General features: G+C 40.6%; 1 protein-coding gene across 1 annotated transcript in view; it reads left to right on the top strand.

Annotated features, from left to right (window-relative positions):
- Positions 1-19,825, top strand: part of LOC121280070 (polyamine-modulated factor 1-binding protein 1) — a 189,415-nt gene that overhangs the window by 156,126 nt on the left and 13,464 nt on the right. Inside the window, exons 12-14 of the mRNA XM_041191699.1 lie at positions 1,794-1,961; positions 6,696-6,863; positions 15,883-16,050. Of these exons, the coding sequence (XP_041047633.1) occupies positions 1,794-1,961; positions 6,696-6,863; positions 15,883-16,050 (504 nt within the window). The remainder of the gene's footprint in view (positions 1-1,793; positions 1,962-6,695; positions 6,864-15,882; positions 16,051-19,825) is intronic.

The raw sequence follows: 19,825 nt of genomic DNA, 5'->3' as shown, positions 1-19,825 counted from the left end.
AAAAGAAGCAAAACTGGCAGTACTTGTCTGAAATTTATTGCTCCACTATTTTAGCGGAAATGTTAATGAATTTAAAATAAATGAGTTAAATTCTCCATTTAAGTGGTAGAGAGAGGAACTTCAGACAAACTTAATGTTCTGGATTTTGCTGATATGCTGGATATGAATAACCATGAGGGCATCCACAATTAAATGTGGAAATCCAGGAGGTGCTGTGAGTAATACCTTGTGTATTCTCAGAGTGCAATGTTGTAGACTTCACCAAAGAAATCTGCACAGAGATCACTGTCATGAACTTAGGCCAATTACCCATTACTCTTGTTCTAAAAACAGCTGAAAAAATTAGAAATAAAAACAAAAATTGCTGGAAAAGTTCAGCAGGTCTGACAGCATATGTGGAGAGGAAGACAGAGTTAACATTTCGAGTCTGTATGACTCTTCATCAGAGAAAAAGTTAGAACCTGTTCAGTCAGGAGTAACTGAATTTTTAATGGCGTAGGAAGCAATATTCCTCACTTCTGTTTGCTGTAGCAACCTTCTTGCGCTCTGTGATGCCTTTAAGATTGATGTGCATGAGGCATCTTAAAGTGTGCATTTCTTGTGCATGCCTTGCCTTGTTGTTCCAGTGTTTTCTGTTTTGCTATTTTATGTCTTTCCTTTAATACCATGCTTCCTGTAAATGATTGAAAAGTAATTTATATTTCCTATGTTTTACTTCCTGCTTTGCAGTCTGTGTGTCTCAATGAAGATTCTTCAATCTGAGTGATTGGAAAGCCTCCCAGCTATTTGCTCTGCTCATAGGGATCACAGATCCTCTGAAGAGGGCATCAAATTCAAATAGATGCCAGTTGACTGGAGGCCCACTAAAAGTCTGTGGGCAACAGTAAATGTGGTGAATGGCACACAGCAAATTTGCTCACAGCAAATTCTATGCCAACATGTACATTGGTATTCTATGCCATTATTTCAGGACCAATCTCTCAGTTAAACATATTGTAATACTATGACAAATTTCCAATGTTTAGAACAATTATAACCAGTATTAATTAAAGTGATATAACAATAGACACAATGGTTTTGGATTTTACATACAAAATAATGGCTGTGTATTGTACAACAGCCTAGAATGTCAGCCACAATGTAGAATGTTCTACTGACTGCATTGATGCATGATTCCTGCCATCATATTCTTCACATGACCACTTGATGCCATTGCATTACAACATATGTAGCATGTGATGTGTTTTAATTTATATTTAAGTAAATATCAAACTAAGATAGCCCAAAGCATGAATATTAAATGTAAGTCAATGTATATATATTTCTTGTATTATTACTCTACTTGTGTTGGTAAGCTAAAGATTTCCAAACATAAATCTGTCCCAGAGGTACTATAAAACAGATCTTCAATTCTCGCCACCAATTTTTCTTACGCCACACTCTCCAGCTACTCAATTTCACTAACTTTAAATGAATAGAACAACAATAAGGAACATGAACAACAGGTTACTGGTAAAATTAAACCCCCTTCAGTATACAATGTTTTCAATACGAGGGAGCAAAATAACATTTAAACTTTAATACAATTGCAGACAATCCAAATCCAAATTGTGATCCAAACTTTTGTTTCCCTACTGGTGCATGCGGCTTATCAAGGCTGAGGTTCTCATTCAATCTCTTAGACATTTATTATTGCAAAAGAGCCCCATGCTTTTTGTCTAAGTAAAAAACAAAATTGCAGTCAGTTTCAAAATTTACCTGCTTTAATTTGCTGTAATAATGTCATGCCACAGGCAACTCAACAAGAAGATAAATTAACCAAGCTTCAGTCAGAGCTGAATACAGTCCAGGACCAGGTACGAAAGACTAACCGGGAACTGAAATCAGCAGACCAACTCATCTGTGAACTCAGACGAGAGCTCACAGCTTGTCATGGTACACAAAAAGAAAACATGGAACAGGTTTGTTTCTGATTGTTACAAATTCAAGCCTCTTTGATATCTTCTCAAGTTCAATGGCTCCTATAAACCATATGAGTGTGTTACTTTGTAGAGTTGCTCAGTGTAGACACTGCACCAGTAAGCATAACCCTTGTGGCCTGAACCATATATTCATGGCTTTCATACGTATGCTGCTCAATCTCTCCATAGGTGGACCTATCAAATACTTGGTGAATAAGTCTATTAAGAATTGTTAATGTGCTTTGTTTCACAGTAAGGTAAACATGTGGAACAGAAGTTATAATCAATTCACTTAATTCAACAAGAAAAGTTTATCTTTGTCTAATGAAACAAAGTAAAGAATATGCCATGTATCCCCACATAAGTGAGTTGTCTCCATGAACACTGCTGCCGGTATTTTACCCACAGTGGGAGAAGGCCATGACATGCAGGAAGCTCAGCACCTTTAACTGCACGGGCTACTGTGGGCAAGGGAGCAGCTAACCTCCCTTGGGAGCCATTCGGGCCCATCTGAGGCTCCCCCGCCAAACCCCACCAGCTCATTTCTTCTACCCCCAGCGCCGCCCCCCCACCCCTTAACCTTCCCCCTTGGTTTCTTGAACCCAGTAACCCCCCACCAGCCCTTAACCTTCCCCATTGGTCTCTTGAACTCACACCCCCCCCCCCCCCCACCCCCATTACTGAGACCCCCGACCCAGGACTTGTTTCCATCTGTCACCATGCTTTGGTGAGGTTTTGCTTATTCGATGAGTGTCTTGAAGGTAGTCAGCATATAGTTTTTCTTTAAACTATTTATTAAGAACTATTTACAAGACCTCATGGTAAGTACAGAGTTTTCTGGACACAGACCATTCTGTGTTTTGCTGTCTCAGAGCCTCATGGCCATCTGACCGTGATGTCATGTTTACATTATCATTGTCACATTACAATAACTATTTACCTTTTACTCTACATCTCCCCACAAGTATAATCTTAAAACTATTACATTATTTTGTTAAACTATTTACATTACATTCCCACCATCTGTTAACCTCATGTACTGTTTATAGACTCCATCCAACTTCCAACTCCTGCCCCTTCCACCCTGCCACCTCCCCCATCCAAGCTGCTGTCAGCAAAGGTGTCAAGCTCCAACAATGGAGTTTGGAGGACGTGCCGGACGTATTTGTTCTGTTATCTTTTCCTTGGAAGGCAAACACATTGGTGGAGTGGGATAGCAGCTTCGCAGTACTGCTGGCTCCTTGGCTGGGACCCTTATGACAACCTGAATGTAAAGACCATAAGACCATAAGCCGTAGGAGCATAAGTAGGCCATTCAGCCCATTGAGTCTGCTCTGCCATTCAATGAGATCATGGCTGATCTGATAATCCTCAACTCCACTTTCCTGCCTTTTCCCCATAACCCTTGATTCCCTTACTTATTAAAAATCTGTCTACCCCAGCCTTGAATATACTCAATATAAAGGCAGTGAAAACCAATCAAAGAGAGAAATCTTCAGGACCCAGATGATCACAATCCCTTGAAAAGGAAGGCAACAAATGATATTGTCTGTAGTCTTCTTCTGCGTTGCACACTGGGGAAAGGTGAAAGCAACGGCTTGAGAAAACGAAGCACTTTAAACTTCTATGAAGAACTTTGCTGCTGTATCAGCCACTGCTGCTGTGACAAAACAAAAGAAGTATTCAATACCTGAGACATGAATGAATCTGGTAGACATAAGAAAGAACAAGGAACATCCTGAAGACATTACAGGATATGAGGAAAAGAAGATTTCCCTCTACTCATGGATAAGATTTTCACTTTAAATGTAGGTAGTGATATCATTTCCACTGTGAGGCTGCTCTGCTGCAGACAATGGGATCATGGAGTTTGCATGAGAAAGTAGGATTGCCCCATCTTTAACAATGGAATAAACCTCTAGACGTGGATCTATATGAAGTTCCTATGTTGTACAGTTCAGCTGTAGAAGCTCTAGTTTGGGCGTCTGCTCCTTTACTGAAAGAAGATTTGAGTGTATCCATGACCTGCCGGCGATATCAAAATGTGAGTTGTAGCTTAGATTTGTACAAATTAATTAGTTCTAATCTTCCATTATTCGTTTGATCCAACTTGGAGTTGAGCATATCATTTTCCCAGGATAGCGTTCTGCTGGCTGTTTGCAACTGCTGATGCATATCATCTGCTAATGCATGTCATAGGTGGACTCGGTGGAATAAGCAGACAAATTCACCTCCCTATTACCTTCTTCAATGAAAGGATGATTCTCCTCAAAAGAGACAACAAAAATTTCAGAGGCATTGATAGTGGAGTCAAAGTGCGCAGTAAGATCCAGGACCTCTTCTTCCAACAGATTGTCTGCTTCTGCAACAGCTTCATTCACTTGTACTCTATCCTGAAAGAGCCAACCAAGGTCCAGAAGCTCCTCTAGCAGATGGCCACCGTCTTGCTCAGTGCCTCCTATTTCCACCTCTCCTAGCCTGTCTGTAAAGAGAAGTGAGAGACCTGCAATCTCCTCCTATGGTCCACTGGATGGTGTTTCTGCAATCAAGAGTGACTCACTTTGTAATGAGTGGACTTCCATTTCTGCTGCAGTAAAAGGCTTTTCCAGTCCTCAGAGCATCTTTGGAAATTCACCCATGAACATTGCTCCAATTGTCCTCTGTTGTTACCTCATCAGCCTTTTGTAGAAGACCGAGGCCAAAACACGCTGACCTGCTAAGCAGAGAAATTTGCTGGTTCTCTAAGATATAAAGAGTTTCATTAATTGCTTTATCTTCATGCCTAAGAGTTGTAGTGAACTGACCCTTCTGAGGTCTGTGCCTCCTGGTCATTGTAACTTTAAGTTAGATAGTTGGATTTCTACTTCCTCAAGCCAGATCTGAAGCCAGTCCAAGTTGTCTGATAAGACTGTGACCCCCGCTCCTGTGTACAATTAAAATTCTGTTCTGTATCCTTGGACTTCCGACTCTACAGACTAGAACTACTTATCAGGATCTTTAATTTCTCCTAAGAAATAATCAGGTTGGAATGCTGCATTTCCAATTTCCTAGAGTTCAAAATAGTTGGAAGCTTATTCCAATTTTTTTACCTTAAATTGAGTTTTAGATCTGCAGAATTGTTTAAAATGTCCAGGCTTCCCACAGAGAAACTATTCAGCTTCCCCTGCAGGGCAGTCTTTGTGGCAATGTTGTGGAATATTTTATAATAGGTGGACAAGTTCTTTTTAGCAGTTTTGGCAGGCTTTTTCTTGGGCTTTTCGGTGAGCAGGGCTCCTGACTTTGAACCTACATACTAGATCAACCTCTCCTGAGCCTTGACATCTCCCAAAAGTACACCCCTATTTTACTGTCACAACTCCGCCTGCCTTGAAAACTGTTCGGCCTTCTCTAATATTCAATCCTCTTTGGATTGCAAAAAGTGCAACAACGCGTCTTCGAGCAAGCTGACTATGATGTGGCTGCGAATTAACTCATGCTTTAGAGCTCCATAGCCGCAACTGCTGGCCGATCAATACGTCGTTAATAAATGAATCAATGGATTCACCTGGCCTTTGGATCCTCTGTTTGAATGGCCCATTCAATGACTAGATTCCTCTTAGGGCTGGTACTTATTGAAGGACCTCATAACCTCCTCGTAGAACGCCCAAAGTCTCCTCAACTCCTTGTCACGCCAGAACTCCATCCAACACTTTTCCCAGTTTGGCTGTATCTCTCATAAGTATTCTCTTTGTATTTTTACCTAAGTTCTATCCTAGATGTTAGAAGCTTTTCTTTAACTAGAATTTTCCTTGTGGAATTTTTTCAATGTTCCCCGAAAATGTAAATTAATCATATTATATGGAGAACAATTACCTACTTTAACTGTAGCCCCTTCAAAAAAGTGAGGGATTTATCGGGAAGAATCTCCCCTTCGAAATTCATGCTGGTTGTTACTTTGGACTGGTACTCATTCACCCATTAACTTCCAAATATGAAACAACTGTGCTGATTATATTGACATAATTTACAATCATAAATTTCTGTTCATTGTACATATTTAGATGCGCATAATTAATTGCACATTAAATTATGTATAACGGTAGAAATGTATAATATTACTTTCACAAAATGTAAGGAGGTATATGATAGCTGAGTACTGTGAAGAATTGGAGTGGTAACACGTTATGCTACAAAGAGAAAGCTTTGGATTAGTTAATGTGAGCCAAGATTAAGTTCCTTCTCAGATGAGAATATTGTAGGGTGAGTGATCCCACATCTGCAGTTGACAGAAGTATGTGATAAAGTTACTTTGTTTGAAAATGGTGTAAAATAACGGCAGCCCTAAAGGAAGATGCAGCAAATGACAAAAAATATAACAGGATTAAAAATATAGGTGAAAGCAGAATACTGAGGAGGATGGAAATCTGAAACAACGGCAGAAAATGCTAGAAAAACTCAGGAGGTCTGGCAGCATCTGTGGAGAGAGAAGCAAAGTTAACATTTTGAAGTTGAATATACTCTTCTTCTGAAGAAGAGCCGTGTTCAACTCAAAACGTTAACTCTGTTTCTCCCTCCACAGATGCTACCAGACTTGCTGAGATTTTCCAGCACCTTGTTTTTATTTTATTAAAAATATAAGTGGAAATGACATAATATTCAAAGTATTTGCTACATAAGCTTGACATTTCTGTCACCTATGCTCTTGTAGCCTTCTCAAATTAGCGTTCCAAATGCTAACTGTGCTTTCCATTGCAGCTAGGTGAGAAGAGCCGAGAGATAGCAAGCCTGAAAAATGACTTTGCACGTAACCAACAGAGAAATATGCAGTTAGCAGAGGAAAGTGCAGCATATGAGGAAAGGATGAGAAGACTGCATGATGAACTGAAGAAGATGCAAGCACTGAATCGGCGGGCAGAAGAAGAGGTAAGGGTAACAAGAAATTACAGATATGTAGATTACTCTCAGTTTATACCTGCAAGTTAATAAATTTTTCTCCCTCACCAATGTTTCTCAATGTCCTCTTCTCTCTGGGTACATTGAGTCCTTGCTGGAGTGCAATTCAAAGAGTGATAGTTATACTCCAATAATTTGACCAAGTTGCCATTACAGTGAGTGTCAACAGTCTGTTTTGTCACACACAGCATTTAAGCCAAGTCCAATCCTTTCCTCAATTTCTGGGATCTGTAAAGAGAGCCAAATAATATATATTTCATACCTAACTTGAAGTTATGTCCAGTTGTAAAAGCAGCTGTACTTCTTATTGCCAAAAAGTGATCCCTTACAATTTAAAAATTACATTTTTTATAAAGGAGTCAGTAAAGTAGGTGGGGTATGTAAGCTGGGAGGAGGACATAAAGAGGCTGCAAATAGATATAGACAGATTGAGTGAGCAATGAGCTGACAGACAGAGCATTTTGTGGGTAAGTGTGAGATTATTCACTTCAATAGTAAGAATAGAAACAAAAATATTTCTTAAAAGACATGAAACTTCTAATGGTGATGTTCAGAAAGACTTGGCTGCACTCATACAATGAACACAAAGTTAGCCTGCAAGTACAGCAAGCAAATGAGGAAAGCAAATGGCATGTGGGCCTTTACTGCAAGGGGATTTGAATGCAAGAATAAGGAAGTCTTGCAACAATTGTATAGGGCTTTGATGAGATACCACCTGGACTACTGTGCACAGTTTTGGTCTCCATACTTAAGAAAGAATATACTTTTATTGGAGGCAGTACAGCAAAGGTTCACTAGAATGGTTCCTGGGAAAGTCGACCATGATGAGATGCTGAGTAAATTGGACCTATAGGGCTGAATTTTCGTCTTTGGTCCAGGAAGCATGCTTCAGGCCATTTCCCAACATCATATTCCCAACTTCAGGAAGTCAGCCCATTCACTTAGAGTTTTGTCTCCAAGACTCTGGTGCATGCTGGAGTTGGGTCCTCGTCTCCCAATGCAAGCCTATGTTGGGAATAGAGACAGACAGATGCCAAGGCAGTCTCCAGTTACTGGGACACCAGCCCAGTTCTCCACATAGTTGCTGGGCCCGCTAGCCTTCACAGCTCACTGCCCCACACACCCCATGCGTCCTCATATCTCCCATGCCCCCTCCATGCGTCCCATGCATCCTTCATGCCAACCCACCCAGTATCCATCATGTACAGAATTCATGAGTCATATAATAACACTGGGAAGTCTTTGAAATGCTTAGGAATGTTTTTTAAAATCAGCCATTAAACTACTCGTGAAAATTGACCCCCTTAGGAGTTCATAAACTGTCAATCAAATACATTGTTATTGAACTCCCCTTGTGTACCTCTACTCATTGGAGTTTAGACAGATGAGAGGCGACATTATTGAAACATGTAAGATTCTTAGGGGGCTTGACAGGGTAGACTCTGAGAGGTTGTTTCCCCTTGTAGGAGAGTCTAGGACCAGATGGCATAATCTCAGAGTAAAACAGAGATGAGGAGGAACTTCTTCTCTCAGAGGGTAGTCAATCTGTGGACTTCTTTACCACAGAGGGCTGTAGAGGCTGGGTTGTTAAGTATTTCAAGGCTGAGATAGACAGGTTTTTAATCAGTAAGGGAATCAAGAGCTATGGGGGAAAGGCAGGAAAGTGGAATTAAGGATTATCAGATCAGCCATGATCTGATTGAATGGCAGAGCAGAATTGATGGGCCGAATGGCCTACTTCTGCTCCTACCTCTTATGGTCTTATGTTCATTACACTGTCAAAATAAACAAACAGCCCCATTCAAAAAACTTTTCAAGACATTTAATCCTTTATAAATTAAAAGGTCAATTAAACAAAGTCCACAGTCCCCTCACAGCTGTGTCAACAACACCTGTTGAGCTAAATCTATGAGTGAAGTTTAGAGCTCAGCCATGCATTCATAATGGTTACCTTACACTGCTGAATAAACAGACCCTACAGAGCTTAATACAATAGACTCAATGACGTTGCCTGACATCTGCTTCACTTGTTCAAAGGTTCAATCGAGTTTCAATCGGAGAAGTCTGGCAGCTGTTCAGGTTTTTTTTCAAAATCTGATAAGATCTCTGAACTTTAAATCATAGTAATACTCAAACCACAGTCCCCAGCAGGGCCATTTAAATCAGATTTTCAATACTGTTGATTTCAAAAGAGAAATTTATCCACTGGATAAAGTTCACTAATGCATGTGAACACTTGCACTGGCTAATTTTTAATAGTCACTTACCTATCAATCACTGTATTTAAGACATACTTAAATCATTATACACCATTACGTTATGACTTTTGAAGTTGGCAAGACCTTTTAAACTTACCTGTCAAAAGGTTCCCAACTCCACAACAGGCTTCCACCAAGATTCACAAATTGAATTATCTGATGTGGTTTCCACAGGCTTCGGGAAAACCACCCATCTTCATGTAAATACTAAAAATGCAGCAAATTGGATTTTCTGCATGCATTTAAGTGAAAATTCCAGCATCACTTTACTAGAGCATCAGGTTGCAACCCACCACATTTTCCACCCCAGGGAAAATGGTGTCTGTCAGGAATTGGCAGGTAAGTTTTAAAATTGTGGCCCCACATGCCTCCACTTTGGGCCTCCCAATATGTGGTCGCTCAATGTCAGGAGGGGAAAATTCAGCCTATGCTCTCTGGAATTTCGAAGAACGAGAGGTGATCCCATTGAAATGTACAAGATTTTGAAGGAACTTGACAGGGTAGAGGTTGTATTCCCTAGCTGAGGAATCTAGAACAGGTGCACAGCCTAGAGATAAGGATCATTTTGGACTGAGGTGAAGAGAAATTTCTTCACTGAGGGTTGTGAATCTTTGTAATTATCTACTCCAGATGGTTGTGGGGATGCTCCATCAATGAGTATATTTAAGGCTGATGTAGATTTTTGCTCTTTCAGGGAATCAAGGGATATGGGAAGGGGAGGAAAATGGAGTTGTGGCAGATCAACTATGATCACATTGAATGGCAGAGCAAGGGGTTGTTTGGTCTACTCCTGCTCCTATTTCTTATGTTCTTATAATCTACAGCATGATAGGAACATAGGAATTAGGAGCAGGAGTTTTTTTTATTTATTCATAGGATGTGAGCATTGCTGGCTAGGCCAGTATTTATTGCCCATCCCTAATTGCCCTTGAGTAAGCCACTCAGCCCCTCGAGCCTGCTCCACCATTCAATAAGATCATGGCTGATCTAATTTTAACCTCAGGTTCACATTTCTGCCTACCCCCATAACCTTTCACCCCCTTATTTATCAAGAATCTATCTACCTCTGCCTTAAAGATATTCATGGACTCTGCCTCAACCACCTTTTGAGGATGAGAATGCCAAAGTTTTCTTTATCTCTGTCCTAAATGGGCAACCCCTTATTTTGAAACAGTGACCTCAATTTCTAGATTCTCCCACAAGAGGAAACATCCTTTCCACATCCACTGTGCCAAGTCCCCTCAGGATCTTATATGCTTCAATCAAGTCACCTCTTACTTTGCTAAACTCCAGTGGATACAAGCTAGCCTCTCCAGCCTTTCCTCATGAGACAATCCTCTATTCCAGGTGTTAATCTAGCAAATCTTCTCTGAACTGCTTCCAATGCTTTTTTCCTTAAATGGGGAGATCAATACTGCACACAGTACTTCAGATGTGGTTTCATCAATGCCCTGTATAACTGAAGCATAATCTCCCTACTCTTGTATTCAATTCTCCTAGCAATAAACAATAACATTCTATTAGCTTTGCTAATTACTTGTTGTATCTGCATACTAACTTTTTGCAATTCATGCACTGGACACCCAGATCCCTCTGCATCTCAGAGCTCTGCATCTATCACCATTTAGGTAATATGCTTCTTTCTTATTCATCCTGCCAAATTGGACAACCTTACATTTTCCAACATTATTCTTCATTTTCCAGATCTTTGCCCACTCACCTAACCTATCTATGTCCTTTTGTAGCCTCTTTATGTCCTCTTCTTGAAGAAAATCTATTGATTGACATAATAGAATTTCCAGCTGGTATATAAAAAAATCAGTGGTAGTAGCAACTACAAGCTAGATATACTTTCACAGCACTTGGACAAAATGTCTTTGAGATTGGAATTCTCTGAGTACTATTTTAGCATGCTGATTAACATACTCCTGCATGATTCCTAAGTGAACTATGTTAACAAACTTCTTTGTTACACGATGTATTGTATTGCAACATTATTGCTTGTGTTTAACTCATAACTACATTTTCCCAGTCATTCAAGCTGACCTGAAGTTCATTTGCCTACAGTCTCTATATGCTGGTTTAATCAGTTGGCATTTATTTGATAAACAAGGCATTGCAAGGTTAACCCTACTTTAAGCCATCTTTTCATAGTGCACATCCATCATAGATCTTTAACAATAAGACCTGATTCATTAACCCAATCAGATGTGAAATAAGAGCTACACACTGTAATTTTTCTATAATACTGTGCAAATGTAATTGTGCTGTGAGTCATCTGAGATATTAACAGTTGAAGAACATAGAGCAGGTGGAATACATGAAGAAATAATTAATTTTTTAGAATGCAATGAATTCTGCTAAGGTCATCCTCAGTACTGATTAAACGTGAGACTGTGATGAAATTATTTTTTATAGACCAAGTGACATAGAGATTGCTTAAGGATTAACCTGGATATAGCACTAATACAACAGCAGCCAATATTAATGTAATCTCACCTCCACATACTCACACTTTGGGCACACTTAATCAGCAGAAGCTTAATTAAAAATGCTTTGCAAATCAAACTTATATTAGTTTCTGCATTAAGCCATCTCCCATTGATTTTCTTGTGCATTTTAGATGTAAAGGTTATCTGCTGACGCTTCATCTTAGTGAAGAAATGGTGTATGCTTAGGCTGTTCGGAATAAATGTATTAATGGTTTCCTGCAGATGATTCTACATTATTTTGTAAATCAGTTGAGCTGAATGGAATGTCAATTTCTTGTTCAATTTAACATTTGAACTATCAAGTGGGTGTTGCAAATGTCTGTAGTGCCAGCGTCAAACATTTACATACTAGATCTGTTTGTACCTGTGCTTCTTTTTGCCTCTACTACTTCTACTGCCAAGGACAACATGTGGAAGGTAACAGTAGATATCAGTAATTGAGGGAAAAGATTCAGAACAGTCCCAGTAGAATTATATTTACCTGCTGAAGCCTGTAGTCTTGACCAAGGCTTTCAATGGAGCCTTCCTTCCAATTTTCAGGCTATTTTTGCCTTCTTAAAGTTCATTGCCACCATTCCTGATTATGGCCCTTGCTACAGCGCCACTGAAATTTCCACCACCGCACTTGCAGGACCTCTCAACGGGAATACTGAGCCCAAATCAGGAAACCAGGTTGGGGCTAAGCTGCATATGGAGGAGCAGGTGGAAGTTCCACCCCACCAGAACACTGCCCCAAAGTGGACAATTTCCCCTCACCCATACCCACCACCCCTGCCCCCACCCTTGCCACATACTAGTTTCAGAATTGTACGTGCCAACAAATCTTAGTCCTATTATTAGGAACACACTGAGAAATTTAGTGGTGCGGCACATTGCAAATTTCATAATGATGCAACATTGGTCTGTCCCAGTGGTCTCTCCCAAAGGGGGAGGCGGTAGCACAGATGGTATTGTCACTGGACTAATAATCCAAAGACCCAGAATAATGCTCTGGTGACCCGGATTCAAATCTCAGCATGACAGATGGCGGAATTTGAATTCAATAAAAATATATGGTAGTAAAAGTTTAGTAATGACCATGAAACCATTTTTGATTATCAAAAAAAAATGCATCTAGTTCAAGCAACAGCCTGACACAGTCATACCTTACAGGCAATGTCCCAGACACCACCACTACCATCACCATCAGAGGTGACTGCACAGTGGTGTACAGTCAGTAGGGAGTTGCCCTGGGAGTCCTCAACATAACTTTGGACCTCATGAAGTCTCATGGCATCAGGTCAAACATGGGCAAGGAAAACTCTTGCTGATTACCACGAACCTACCCCCCTCAGCTGATGAATCAATACTCCTCCATGTTGAACACCACTTGGAGGAAGCACTGAGGGTGGCAAGGGCACAGTAAGCACTCTGGGTAGTGGATCTCAATGTCCATTACCAAGAGTGGCTCGTTAGCACCACCACAGACTGAGCTGGCTGAGTCCTAAAGGACATAGCTTCTAGACTGGGTCTGCGGCAGGAGGTGAGGGAATCAACAAGAGGGAAAAATACACAAGACCTCATCCTCACCACCCTGCCTGCTGTAGATGCATCTGCCCATTGATAGTATCGGGAGGAATGACCACCCCTCGGTCCTTGTGGAGACTAAGTCCCGTATTCACATTGAGTACACTCTTCATCGTGTTGTGTGGCACTACCACCATGTTAAATGGGATAGATTTTGAACAGACCTAGGAATTCAAAACTGGGCAACAATGAGATGTTGTGGGCCATCAGCAGCAGCAGGACTGTACTCAACCACAATCTGTAACCCCATGGCCCAGCATGTCCCCCACTCTACCCTTATTACCAAGCCAGGAGATCAACCCTGGTTAAATAAAGAATGCAGGACAGCATGCCAGGAGCAGCACCAGGCATTCCTAAAAATGAGGTGTCAACCTGGTGAAGCTAAAACGCAGGACTACTTACGTGCCACATAGCATAAGCAGCAAGCAATAGACACGGTCAAGCAAATCCACAACCAATGGATCAGATCTAAGGTCTGCAGTCCTGCCACATCTGGCCATGAATGGTAGTGGACAATTAAACAACTCACTGGAGGAGGAGGATCCATAAATATCCCCATCCTTAATGATGAAGGAGCCCAACACATCAGTGTAAAAGATAAAACTGAAGCATTCGCAACAATCATCAGCCAGAGGTGATCCATCTCTTCCTCCTCCAGAGGTCCCCAGCATCACAGATGCCAGTCTTCAACCAATACTATTCACTCCACATGATATAAAAAAATGGCTGAAGGCACTGGATATTGCAAAGGCTATGGGCCCTGACAATTTTCCAGCAATAGTACTGAAGACTGCTGCTCCAGAACTTGTTAAGCCCCTAGCTGAGCTGTTCCAGTACAGCTACAACACTGGCATCTACCTGGCTATGTGGAAAATTGCCCAGGTCTGTCCTGTACACAGAAAGCAGGACAAATGCAACCTGGCCAACTACTGCCCCATCAGTCTACTCTTGATCATAAGTGAAGTGATGGAAGGGGTCATCAAAAGTGCTATCAAGCAGCACTTGCTTAGCAATAACCTGCTTACTGATGCTCAGTTTGGGTTCCGCCCAGGTCACTCAGCTCCCCTCTCATTACAGCCTTGGTCCAAACATGGTCAAAAGAACTGAACTCCAGAGGTGAGGTGAGCGTGACTGCCCTTGACATCAAGGCCAGATTTAACTGAGTGTGGAATCAAGGAGCCCGAGCAAAACTGGAGTCAGTGGGAATCACGGGGGGAAACTCACCGCTGGTTGGAGTCATCCCTAGCACAAAGGAAGATGGTTGTGGTGGTTGGAGGCCAATCATCTCAGGAGTTCCTCAGGGTAGTGTCCTCAGCCCAATCATTTTCAGTTGCTTCATCAATGGCCTTCCTTCCATCATAAGGTCAGAAGTGGGGATGTTTGCTGTTGATTGCACAATGTTCAGCATCATTTGCCATTCCTCAGATACTGAGACAGTCTATGTCCAAATGTAGCAAGATTTGGACAGTATTCAAGCTTGGTCTGACAAGTGGCAAGAAACATTTGCGTCACACAAGTACCAGGCAATGACCATCTCCAACAAAAGAAAATCTAACCATCGCCCCTTGACATTCAATGGCATTACTATTACTGAATTTCCCACTATCAACATCCTGGGCGTTACCATTGACGAGAAACTGAACTGGACTAGCCATATAAATACTGTGGCTAGAAGAGCAGGTCAGAGTCTAGGAATTCTGCAGCATGTAATTCACCTCCTGACTCCCCTAAGCCTGTCCACCATTTACAAGGCACAAGTCAGGAGTATATTGGAATACACCCCACCTGCCTGAATGAGTGCAGCTCCAACAACATACAAGAAACTTCACACCATCCAGGACAAAGCAGCCTGCTTGATTGGCACCACATCCACAAACATTCTCTCCCTCCACCACCAACAAACAGTGGCAGCAGTCTGTGGCATGTACAAGATGCACTGCAGGAACTCACCAAAGCTCCTGAGGCAGCACCTTCCAAACCCACAACTGCTACCATCTAAAACGACAAGGGCAGCAGACACATGGGAACACCACCACCTCGAAGTTCCTCTCCAAGCCACTCACCATCCTGACTTGGAACCATATCGCCATTCCTTCACTGTCACTGTGTCCCTAACAGCATTGTAGGTGTACCTACACCACAGGGACTGCAATGTTTCAAGAAGACAGCTCACCACCACCTCCTCAATGGTAACTAGAGACTGCAACAGTTCAAGAAGGGAGCTCACTACCACCTTCTCAAAAGTAGTTAGGGACACACAATAAATACTGGCCTAGCCAGTGAAGCGCACATCCTGTAAATAAATTTTAAAAAATAACTGCATAGTTAGTGTCCAGCCTTGTGAGAGAGCAGCTAAGCAGAAGACCCGTGGTGTCCCACCAAGAGAAAAGGTCGAGTCTTTGACATATTCCCTAGGAAGCTATTAAAGACCAGCATAAGTCATTTGCAAAAAGAAAAATCTTCCTGCACTTTTGGTCAGGAAATGAAAAGTGGCAAAAGGATACCTTAGAAGTATGGAGACACAAAGTTTGTGCACAATTGATGATTAAAACAAGAAAGAACTGTAAAAAAAACACAAAACCCAGGGGTCTTAGTTGTCAGATTGAGAAAAGTGGCCATAAAAGACTGTATTGCAATGCACAGATGACCCATAAGATCCTTCACATTTTCCAGGCTCATATTTGTGAAAATCGATTGATGGAACTCAGTAACAAGATGATGATGTCACAGAGGAAGACCCATGAAACCATGAAGGAACTTACCAGTAAAGAAGAAGAATTAATGATAATGAAGGTAGAGTTGGCTTCCCTTCGTGAAAAATACCACTCCAAAACTGAAGAGGTAATGCACACTTTCAGATTATTTAACAAATATTTGGCTCCAATTGTAACTTTATTCAATTTAAAACTAAGGGCCAGATTTTGGTTGCTGAGGTGGGTAACTTAAATCCGGCAATTTCTTGACGTGCCAAACCCTTCTCAATAAAAAGTACCCTGTTATATTTAATTTTTGCTTGGGTGGGGGTGCAGGATAGAGTCAAGACCAACAACCCCGGAAGTGGACCGTAGATGGCCACGAGGCCAGGTGAATGCCAAGATGTGTTGGTTAGAAAGCCCACCTTGGTTCTTTGGGACTTTGTCCAGTTGTTTGGAAGTTGTTAAGCTCTCTAGCCCTCACCTCTCAGACACCCTCACCCAACACCGCTCCCCCCCCCCCCCGCCCCCACACAACAGTCCCTCATACCCCCATGCCACCTCCACAGTGACTCACCCTGTATTCATATGAGCAGGGCTCAGGCTCAAGAGCCATGTGGAGATGAGAAAAACATGTTTTTTTAATAATCTAATACAGCTCTTACTCCTATGCACTTGGTAGAGGAAATAACTCCCATTCATAAAATCAATTTAAAACATTTAAATCTTATCAAGTGGTTAATATCTTATCAAAACAAATATCTATTTCACTAACCACATCAAAGAAAACCAATAGTTTAATAGCCTCTATAAGCTGTCAATCAAAGTGTGAACGCAGAACCCCATACTGAAATAATTGTAGCTTTTGAAACCAAGCATTCATAATGGCATCATACTATCCCTTGGGGAAATATCAACACAGATCTCTGTTGAAACTGCACAAACAAATGCTAATTTTTTTTCTAACCTATGCCTGTCAATCAAAGCAATCAGCAGAGAGGTTTTTTTTTTAACTCTCACTGATAGCCACAGTCTTTTTTTTAAAGTTTGTAGAGCGGAGAATTCTAAAAAAACTTTGGGCCATGACAGTTGTCCACCTTATCCATCCTTCAACAGCATTTGTGTCTATCACTTGGTACATCCCACACTGCGGATGAAGGTCCTTGCAACAGCCAAAACGGGGTCTGTTTCAACTCTCCATTAATTTTAAATGGTCCACCTGTGTGAATCATGCCCCTCCCCTTTCCACTACCAAGGAAAATGGTTTCAGCTGGAAATGGGGTGGGACTTCTGAATTCAAAGCCTGCAGAGTCTTCTGGACTCCATGAAAATCCAGCCCTAAGTATCCAGTGATTTCTGGCTAATTTAAAAAGAAGAAGCTTAAGAGAACACTACAGTCAGTTTTAAATAGCTTTAAAAGGAAAATCACTTCTTGTAAACTTTTACAAATTGAAATAATCAATCCTCTTCACAGGAGAGACAACACAAGGACTTCAAAGGATAAATTTTGCAAGGTCACACATCACCACTAGAGTCAAACTACATTTACCCTGTCTTAGTCTTTAGCCTTTACTAGTCAATTGAATTTGTCTTTTCAAGGCGTATATAGAACACTGTGAGATTTACATGTGCCGGTTTTTGCCATTTCTTAAAAATGAATGTAAACATTTTTTTGAATTAAATTAAGTTTGTTCCACATTTCAATCAAAGAAGGGCAGAGGTAAAAAAAATGACTGGATGCAAAGTGAAAAGAACAGATGAATGCAAGAGAGCTGCATAACTGCTTTGAGAATGTAATTGCACTTCCTATAAGTAAATGAAAGATGCAAGTACATTGGTCCTTAGACTGTATTGTATTTGAAGGAGATCATCATTCAAGGAATGAGGAGAACTGTGCCTTATGTAAATAGCATTTCTCTTTAGCACCCATAGTTAAACAGGCACCTGCTTAAACAAAACAATCATTTTTTTGCACAATAGCTTCTTTCTATCTTAATTAAATAGAACTTCAGCCGGATTAAGCAGCTTCCCTTAAACACAAATCATTGATCAGTATCTACCTTAAGGAGCCATTTTGATTTGTTCTCAAAGATTCTGTTTAATGCAATTTTCATTATAAGAAATGTAGGTTATAGCTCAATCTAATTTCACTGCATGAACATTTCTATTAAAACAAGACACTGCATTCCTTTACTAGCTGTCTGTTCTCTGACACTCCCAGAGAGATGTGCATCAGCTGGACAAAGTGAATTCAAAATGTTGTCAGCCATGACAGCTCTTATATAGCATGCCATCCACAATGGCTAAAATTGCCATATTCATTACACCACCCCTTGTCCACATAGCCAGGCTTTAAATTGATGTTTAAAAGTGTGTTAGTCAGTGCTTCAACTATGTATTACAATTCATGTCGCCAGAGTGTGATTTTTTTTTCCACCTTACTTCTATCATGTTCTCTGTTAGTGTCTATTCTTGATATTGGAATGTTTAGCTGGGTAATTAAGTGTAATGGAAAATTTAGACTGAAGTGTCTCTATTTCAGAAAGGGCCTTCTGTTAATAAATGACTATGGAAATGTTGTTTGACTTCATTTGAACAGGACACATACATTTTTGTGTCAAACCAGGCTGATTTTTCTTCCATATGAATTCTAATAGTGGTGAATCCCCTGAATGAGCTGCTAGGCAAAGAAGCTAAAATATAATTATTAAAACAGGGATCAAGCTTCTACTAATTCTTTAGGGTCTATGAAAGAATTTTTGTATCATATACAAGAATTATGAGCAAGTATTGTTCAAATATAATAACATTATACTACTTTAAATTTGGATCACAGTGCAAGTTAGTAACCTGTTCTATATATATTATCAGCTTCATCAGCTCGTGATGCTGAAAATGTTTTTGATTTGGTCTGTAATTTAACTATTCAAAACTACCCGTGCCTCAATGTTGCAGTACTCAATTTCTAACACGTGATGTAACTCGCAAGTTGAATGCTTAGTGACATCTTGTGTCCAAGGTATAGTATTACAAGGTCTCAATGGGTTTGTGGGAGATTTTTTGTGCATAAACGAATGTATTCACTACAATTCTTATCTTCTGACTACATAACAAGATTGTAGATTGGCTAGCAGTGAATGTTTTACTTGCTATTTATTGGGGAATTTGTAGAGTAATTTAGCTAGCCAGTTCATAACATCTGTATGTAAAAATATACCCATGAAATGGAAACTTGTGATAGTGCTAAACTATTTTGAGTGCAGATGGGCGAGGATAAACATAAGAATAAACACCAATTCTTAAGTTGTATTTGGCACCATGACAGATTCAATAGGCATGCCATCACTCCCCGCCACTGCACCCCCCCCCTCCCCCCCCCCCCCATCCCCCTTCGCCACTGCCCACCCCCACCTTCCCAGTGTAGAGGCCAAGTAAAGGAACATGAAATCTCCTGAAATTAACAAACAATGTTATAGCGCTTCAAAAAAATGTAACTAGATCTAAGCTAGAAAGAATAATGGATGTTAACTATTTACATCAAATATATTCTCTTTTCATGGGGTATTCATGGCACTTTGCAGAGGAACTATTGCTTTAGGTGACCACTGAGCAATCTTAGAGATTAACCATGAAAAGAATAGAATAAAATTCTAGGTTCTGCAGAACTATTCATATTCACGCAACAACCCTTCACATTCGCCCTCCTTACATTTTTATAGCTGAGTTACAGTTAGAGAAAGATACACCAACCACTCAGGTTCTCAAACTATATGACTGCCAATGTAATTGATTATTCATTTTCTTGGATTCTTTTATTATCTTATTGATCTATTTTGTGCAATTTTCCATCACTGGAATTTGTCATAGATGCACCATGGACTTGTTGTGGTACATTGTTAAAGATTTTATGATAATGTATTGAT

This window comes from Carcharodon carcharias, chromosome 7 (genome assembly GCF_017639515.1).
Source record: "Carcharodon carcharias isolate sCarCar2 chromosome 7, sCarCar2.pri, whole genome shotgun sequence".
Taxonomy (NCBI): Eukaryota; Metazoa; Chordata; class Chondrichthyes; order Lamniformes; family Lamnidae; genus Carcharodon; species Carcharodon carcharias.
Note: the sequence above shows the minus strand (reverse complement) of the source record. Positions and strands in the feature narration are given on the sequence as shown.